This window comes from Sinocyclocheilus grahami, unplaced genomic scaffold (genome assembly GCF_001515645.1).
Source record: "Sinocyclocheilus grahami isolate Dianchi unplaced genomic scaffold, SAMN03320097.WGS_v1.1 scaffold290.1, whole genome shotgun sequence".
Taxonomy (NCBI): Eukaryota; Metazoa; Chordata; class Actinopteri; order Cypriniformes; family Cyprinidae; genus Sinocyclocheilus; species Sinocyclocheilus grahami.
The window spans coordinates 1554437-1562608 of NW_015505469.1; the positions used below are offsets into that span (position 1 = coordinate 1554437).

An 8172-nucleotide genomic window follows, 5' to 3' on the forward strand; every position below is an offset into this window, starting at 1 on the left:
TGATTGTTCTTGAATGGCCCAGCCAGAGCCCTGACTTAAACCCAATTGAGCATCTCTGGAGAGACCTAAAAATGGCTGTCCACCAACGTTTACCATCCAACCTGACAGAACTGGAGAGGATCTGCAAGGAGGAATGGCAGAGGATCCCCAAATCCAGGTGTGAAAAACTTGTTGCATCTTTCCCAAAAAGACTCATGGCTGTATTAGATCAAAAGGGTGCTTCTACTAAATACTGAGCAAAGGGTCTGAATACTTAGGACCATGTGATATTTCAGTTTTTCTTTTTTAATAAATCTGCAAAAATGTCAACAATTCTGTGTTTTTCTGTCAATATGGGGTGCTGTGTGTACATTAATGAGGAAAAAAAATTAACTTAAATGATTTTAGCAAATGGCTGCAATATAACAAAGAGTGAAAAATTTAAGGGGGTCTGAATACTTTCCGTACCCACTGTATATGCTGTAAGCAGTAGTGAGATGACCTCAATTAAACAACAATTCAGTTAGTGGTGTCCAGTTATCATCTGGAATATAAAAATTTTGCATTTCTATTCCAGTTTTGTGTACAAATGCCAGGGTATAGCTTGATTAAATGAGCCTAGAGATCGTAATATTACACTGGAAAAGGACGTTTGAGCACACTGCATTGTGGGATACATTTTCTAATGCACTTGTGCTCTGAACTCATATAGGAACTCTATACTAAAAATGCACATACTGCAAAAACAGTACCAAGTAGTATGGCGTTTCAAAGATAGTCAATACTTTACCAACATTGCGTAGAAGCCTGACATCTAGAGGCTAAATGCGGTACTGCAAGATCAAGTCTGAAGTTTGAACAATGTTTCATATCAAAATCACACTTTGCTTTTTACTACACCAGACAGAGCATATTGAAACAGAAAGCAAACTAAATGATGTCCAGTAATGTCTCTTAATATATTTAAACATGAACTTTAGAAAGGATTTAGTGCTAGTTTAGTAAAAGGCTTTTAATCACCTGAATCAGTAACATGCAATTTGCTAGTTTTCATTCAAATAAAGGCACAGAAACGCTTCTCAACTAAAACGGCATGCTATTTCCATTAGTTTGAAATGAAAATATATTTATATTGCTTTAATATGTTGCATAATCATACTTTCATATGACTATGGAACATATACACACGTGGTCTTTAAAAAACACAATACTAGTTATACACATTTTGTCTGATTTTACTGTGAAATCTGTAAATCCAAACTGTGCAATCAAAACATTTGGCTGCCCATCGAATTTATGTAAATGTACAGGAAATGCAGCACATAAAAGGAAAAAAACAATACTGAATAACTGTATGTAACATACAGAAATATTGCAGTCAGTGTTCATAATGTATAAAGATGAATAATTGATTTAAAACATTTAAAATCAGTCAGACAGCTGGTGGTTTTAAGATAGTGTTATGCATGACAAAGAGAAAACGCAAACGTGGCATGGAAACAATTCCCCAGATAAAATATGAAGAGTTTGAAAAGGCTAAAACAAGTTCAATAAAAAAAATTTTTTTTTAAATCTGTAAAAGACTCCATTTACATGTCAGATACTATGTTTCTCAGTGCTGAGGAAAATTAATTTTTTTCCTCATTTAAAACTAATAAATGATCTGGTCAAAGTTTTTAAAGACATCAGCATCTTTGTGCTTGTAAATATCAGTTCCTCTAAAAAAAACAAGCAAAATGAGCCTTTCGTTTCCTTGAAATCACATGCAGTTTGTGAAGGTTCCAGTTTTCTGGCCACGGGGCACCAAAAAATGCAAAGTATTGTTCAGCCCAGGAAACTCAGAGCAGCCATTACTGAGAAACCACACAGGAGGAAGAACACTTTGAGCAGAGGCCGCTCAGGGGAGTTCAGTTCATGGGGAAGGATCTCTAGGAAGGTGATGTAGACAAACGTCCCGGCCGCCAGCCCCTCCAGCACCGCCTGGATCAAAGCGCCAGCCTTCAGCCGAGCCTCGATCACAATGATGCCGATGCTAATGCCGAGAGGAGACATCACAGCGAAGACGGCCACGTAGAGCGCCACCCACAGGGGCCTGACCGCACTCTGAACCAGCTTCACAGACAGACTGAAGACAATGATGCTCTTGTGGACCAGGATAGCGATGCAGATCTCCAGCACCTGAGCAGAGAGACGAGTGAAGTCAAACTAGGTTATATTCATCATTACATTATTCCAATTACATGTATTACAGTTGTGCATTATTCCAAAAAAAGCAAAATGGTCTTCACAAGCCTTCATGTAAATGTAAGTCAATGAAACAACTTTACTTTTTTGCTGAAGTCACCAAGCACTAATTTTAACACGCTTCCCATTTAAAATGAAGCTATTCTGATTTTTTACAATAGTAACGTTTCTTATTTTGTTTGAAATTGTTTAATAATGATATCATATAATTTTTCTTAATCACTTAACTTTTTTTTTATTTTATAGTGAAATATTACAATAGTAGCTTTCCTTATTTTGTTAAAAAACTTTTTAGTAATAATAATTATCATTACTAATAATTTTATAGTCACATTGATATATAAAAACAAAATTGTGGCCAAATTGTGCAGCTCTACAAGCAAGCATAGCTTTTTTTTAAACTGCATTTTAAAATCACAAAAAAAGAGAGAAAATATGTGACACTGGTTTTCTACATAAAATCATCCTTCATAAGGCAAAGAACATTCAGTGAAAATGTAACCTTTACATCTTTAATATTGACTGAGTAAGGCCATGTCAAAGATTGAAATCATAGTGAAATTAATGGTTGAAATCAAACTCTGATGCTTGTTATCTCATAATTAGATTTTGAGACTTTAGCCTGGATTTCACAGAGAGGGTCACATATGAATAAAATCGCTATTAGATGTTTTGCAAATTGTGTAGCCCTGTTTTCTGTTATTAAAACGGACTTTACATTTATATCTTCTTTTGTGTTCCACAGAAAAAACATGTTTGGAACTACACGAGGGTGAGTAAATAATGAAAATGTCCATTTTTGGGTGAACCCTCCCCTTTAACATTTTTAAAGTGTTTAGTGAATTTAAAGTGTTTTGGCATCACAGGATAACACCCTACATAAACAGCATGATTTGAAGTCACGATGCTAAACATTTAACCTGTAAACCTTTGAACCCAAAACTTTTATCAGGTTTCTAACCAGGTCAGCACAGTGACTCAAGAGGGAGCTGTCAAACAAAACAAAACTCAATAAATCACCTTCGTGTCTGTGGTCTGCAAGCCAATGGCCAAACCCTCAAACACCGAGTGGAGAGAGAGAGACAGGAAGAGCATGAAGGAGCGGAAGGACGAGTGCGCGTGAAAATCCACGTGGACGTGGTGACCGCTCCCCTCCAGATCATTCAGCGAGGGATGTCCATGGGCATGTCCGTTACCTGCAGGAGCTAAAAGAGGAGCCGTCTCCTCATTTCTGTGGCCCTCTGTGCAACTCAGAACTATCTTTTCCAAGATCAAGACTGTGAAGAAGCCACACGCCATGATGAACTCTGCAAGCGGGAAGCCTTCCTGGATGATGAGGAGAAGTGGCATTAGAAACAAATAGGAATTACAGGAACAGACTGCATTTAACAGAGCAATTCCAATATTCGGTGAGCTCACATCAAGGCCTTGCTTTTGTAGCTCTTCATGTATGTCGGAAAGGTAATCTGGGATGATATCTAACAAACAGGCGGACAGGAAGACGCCACCCGCGAAGCAGCTCACAAAACTCAGCACGGCCCTGTGGGTCACTGGAGACAGAGAAAAACAAATCAAAGTCCTGTTACATTGATTAATGGTGCCGTTGATTGATGTCAATGGTACAGTCTTTCTCTAATCACTCCTGTTAGCTAATCATCCAAAGTAAAAGAGATTATAATCAAATGCCCGAAAATAATGAAAAACTCATCGTAACTGAGCAATGCATAAGCATTTTATTTACCCATGCCACAACCTAATGTATCAGGTATAACTGTAATTGCATTAAGCCACTTGATAAAGCAGAGCCCTACAATTTCAAAACTATCTATCCAAAGCACTGATGACATTTAACTCAACTGAAAACCTGATAACTAGCCTAATAACCGTGTGAAATCCACATCCAGCGGTTGGGTTGTTTTGACCCAGCGGTTTTGACCCAGCGGTTGGGTTGTTTTGACCCAGCGGTTTTGACCCAGTGGTTGGGTTGTTTTGACCCAGCAGTTTTGACCCAGTGGTTGGGTTGTTTTGACCCAGCGGTTGGTTTGTTTTGACCCAGTGGTTTTGACCCAGCGGCTGGGTTGTTTTGACCCAGCGGTTGGGTTGTTTTGACCCAACCGCTGGGTCAAAACAACCTACCCGCTGGGTCAAAACAACCTACCCGCTGGGTCAAAACAACCTACCCGCTGGGTCAAAACAACCTACCCGCTGGGTCAAAACAACCTACCCGCTGGGTCAAAACAACCTACCCGCTGGGTCAAAACAACCTACCCGCTGGGTCAAAACAACCTACCCGCTGGGTCAAAACAACCTACCCGCTGGGTCAAAACAACCTACCCGCTGGGTCAAAACAACCTACCCGCTGGGTCAAAACAACCTACCCGCTGGGTCAAAACAACCTACCCGCTGGGTCAAAACAACCTACCCGCTGGGTCAAAACAACCTACCCGCTGGGTCAAAACAACCTACCCGCTGGGTCAAAACAACCTACCCGCTGGGTCAAAACAACCTACCCGCTGGGTCAAAACAACCTACCCGCTGGGTCAAAACAACCTACCCGCTGGGTCAAAACAACCTACCCGCTGGGTCAAAACAACCTACCCGCTGGGTCAAAACAACCTACCCGCTGGGTCAAAACAACCTACCCGCTGGGTCAAAACAACCTACCCGCTGGGTCAAAACAACCTACCCGCTGGGTCAAAACAACCTACCCGCTGGGTCAAAACAACCTACCCGCTGGGTCAAAACAACCTACCCGCTGGGTCAAAACAACCCAATAGCTGGGTTTGTCCCTTTTTAACCCAGCATTTTTTAGAGTGTACATATATTTGATTGTTCGTAAAATCCTTAGGCTGTTTCTGATCGTTGTGGTCATAATTCATGTTTTGCAGAGGTTTTTGCTTGTTTAAGCATGTTCAGACACCAGTTTCACTTCCACTGATGTCCATCTGTGAGTAAAATGCATGTTTTAGAAAAAATCCTCTAGCTGTCCTTATCACCTGACTCTCATGTGTTTGTACGTGTATGAAGCCAAGACTGGGCAAATTCCTTATATGTGGTACACATATACAGTACATTAAGCACATACATACATGAACATACATTCTTAAACACAAATAACGAGCAGAGGCAGGACATAATAATGTATACATACAGTAAATAAACATGCTTAGGCTGAGAGGAGGCGACAGATGACTGAAAAGATCACATGTAGTACAGTAAAATTGATGCCCACCATAAAAAACGTAAATGATCATTTACCTGTTCCACTAGAGACTTGAAACCATTTCATCCGCGCTGGGATAAACCCAAAAAACAGAGTTAGGATCAGCAGCCCAACCAGAGCTCCAACTTTCACCTGCAGCAGGTAATCCATAGCGGCCATAAATTAATTTTAAAAAATGAAACTAGCGAGAGAGGACAGACGCCTCAGTCAAACACTGGTTAGTAAAATATATGTAAATGTTTCGATATAGAGCGCTGTCTTTGAAAGATGAACCCCATGATTTGTAGTTTATGATAGTTTACAGAGGTTCATTCTGATCATGTCGCTCGCTCGCTACTGCAGCAGTTTGTCAGTCGTTCGCTCCGCCCCTTGCGCTATGACGTCTACTTCCGGCTTGATTTGCTCGCTCGACGCCCAAACTTAGCAACTAACGCTACTGAAATATCAACGTTTCCGTAAATATATTTACTATTTTTGAAACAAAGTGAGATTATTAATAGACTAACGTCTAGAATAAAATATCCGAACGTGTTTAAAGACAAGAGTCTATTTTGTATTTTTTGAGCCACTGAGCAAACAACCCAATAGCTGGGTTTGTCCCTTTTTAACCCAGCATTTTTTAGAGTGTACATATATTTGATTGTTCGTAAAATCCTTAGGCTGTTTCTGATCGTTGTGGTCATAATTCATGTTTTGCAGAGGTTTTTGCTTGTTTAAGCATGTTCAGACACCAGTTTCACTTCCACTGATGTCCATCTGTGAGTAAAATGCATGTTTTAGAAAAAATCCTCTAGCTGTCCTTATCACCTGACTCTCATGTGTTTGTACGTGTATGAAGCCAAGACTGGGCAAATTCCTTATATGTGGTACACATATACAGTACATTAAGCACATACATACATGAACATACATTCTTAAACACAAATAACGAGCAGAGGCAGGACATAATAATGTATACATACAGTAAATAAACATGCTTAGGCTGAGAGGAGGCGACAGATGACTGAAAAGATCACATGTAGTACAGTAAAATTGATGCCCACCATAAAAAACGTAAATGATCATTTACCTGTTCCACTAGAGACTTGAAACCATTTCATCCGCGCTGGGATAAACCCAAAAAACAGAGTTAGGATCAGCAGCCCAACCAGAGCTCCAACTTTCACCTGCAGCAGGTAATCCATAGCGGCCATAAATTAATTTTTTTTGAAACTAGCGAGAGAGGACAGACGCCTCAGTCAAACACTGGTTAGTAAAATATATGTAAATGTTTCGATATAGAGCGCTGTCTTTGAAAGATGAACCCCATGATTTGTAGTTTATGATAGTTTACAGAGGTTCATTCTGATCATGTCGCTCGCTCGCTACTGCAGCAGTTTGTCAGTCGTTCGCTCCGCCCCTTGCGCTATGACGTCTACTTCCGGCTTGATTTGCTCGCTCGACGCCCAAACTTAGCAACTAACGCTACTGAAATATCAACATTTCCGTAAATATATTTACTATTTTTGAAACAAAGTGAGATTATTAATAGACTAACGTCTAGAATAAAATATCCGAACGTGTTTAAAGACAAGAGTCTATTTTGTATTTTTTGAGCCACTGAGCGCCCCCTGTGGGAATCATATGTTACTTCAATGCAGGGTGTTTAGTTAGTTCTGACTGCATGGCATAGAGCTGCGGTTCCCGGTGTGACTAACCCACATAGACCCGCACATGACTGCCTTGTGACTGTGGGGTGGGGGGGTTGGTTTCTATTTTATTTAATTATTTTACTAGAGCAGTTTCTGGGAAGTCTGGTTGAGTTACAGTGTTCTTTCAATAGTAGCCTACTTTTAATATTTTATTCTTTATCTTTTACTCCTGACCAGCCCGGCTGACCAGTCCTTTCCCATTCCTCAGGCCGATAATAAATGTATTTTTATTTATTTATTTTTTTACAGCGTTTCAACAGCGCTGAGACTTTTCACCAGACAGACTGTCAGGCTGTGAATAATCTATGTCACTGACTCCCAAAGTGCGGGCTTCCTTCAGTGGTACGCAGAGGAATCACTGAATTAAACATAAATTAAATTATAAATTAATATAAAAGTGTTAAAACACATTTTAAAAGTTTGCAAGGTGGCTAAACGACGCCTGTGTTAAAGTTTTTTGATCAAGTACTATACATTTTTTTTACTTTACATTTAAGTACAGTACAGTACAGTTTTTTTTTTTTTTTTTTACTTTTTAAGTACAGTACAGTTTTATTTAACTTTTAGGTACAGTGCATTTTAAGCATTTTAACTGAGAACCACTGATCCACGTGATCGTTTTACATCGACACACCAGTAGGTGGCGACAAGTGACTGTTTTTACGAGTGAGTCATTCGACCGATTTGTTCAGAACGTTGATTGACTCGTTTAAGAATGAATCTTTATGAGTGAGTCATTGAATCGTTCATTTAAACGGTTCGTTACTGTTGTTTTATCCAGAAACGGAACTTCATGTATGAATCACTGAATCATTCCTTAAATCTGTAACTGCTCAAAAGACACTACTGAATCATTCAGAAACGACTTAAACTACTTCAGTCTGTGTGCATTGAATTTATTTAATACACGAGTTTCACAATTTGAGTTGAATTACTGAAATAAATGAACTTTTCCACGACAATCTAATTTTATTGAGATGCACCTGTGTGTATATATATATATATATAGGCTACTATAAGCATGTGGATTGCTAG

The 8172-nt window shown here is 39.4% G+C and overlaps 2 protein-coding genes across 3 annotated transcripts in view; one reads left to right on the top strand and one right to left on the bottom strand.

The window, feature by feature from the left end:
* Positions 1-1212, top strand: part of LOC107600742 (abhydrolase domain-containing protein 2-A) — a 46767-nt gene extending 45555 nt beyond the window's left edge. The window contains exon 12 of the mRNA XM_016292698.1: positions 1164-1212. Within this exon, the coding sequence (XP_016148184.1) occupies positions 1164-1212 (49 nt within the window). The remainder of the gene's footprint in view (positions 1-1163) is intronic.
* Positions 815-6855, bottom strand: slc39a1 (solute carrier family 39 member 1). Of its 2 annotated transcripts, none has more exons than XM_016292678.1 (4): positions 6516-6855; positions 3643-3773; positions 3244-3549; positions 815-2157 (listed from the first exon to the last, which is right to left on the bottom strand). In XM_016292678.1, the coding sequence occupies exons 1-4, from the start codon at positions 6637-6639 to the stop codon at positions 1804-1806; spliced, it is 915 nt and encodes a 304-aa protein (XP_016148164.1). In that variant the 5' UTR covers positions 6640-6855; the 3' UTR covers positions 815-1803. The 2 variants fall into 2 exon arrangements, with proteins under 2 accessions (XP_016148164.1, XP_016148163.1); XM_016292677.1 differs by lacking the exon at positions 6516-6855 and adding an exon at positions 5482-5824.
* Between the last annotated feature and the right edge of the window lie 1317 nt (positions 6856-8172).

What these genes read in the sequence shown, in the direction of transcription:
- slc39a1 (XM_016292678.1), bottom strand. Translation starts at nt 6,639, where the DNA reads ATGGCCGCTATGGATTACCTGCTGCAGGTGAAAGTTGGAGCTCTGGTT. An exon ending in TCAAGTCTCTAGTGGAACAG is followed by an intron (nt 3,774 to 6,515) that starts GTAAATGATCAT and finishes CTCTGTCTCCAG; the next exon opens with TGACCCACAGGGCCGTGCTG. An exon ending in TACAAAAGCAAGGCCTTGAT is followed by an intron (nt 3,550 to 3,642) that starts GTGAGCTCACCG and finishes CTCATCATCCAG; the next exon opens with GAAGGCTTCCCGCTTGCAGA.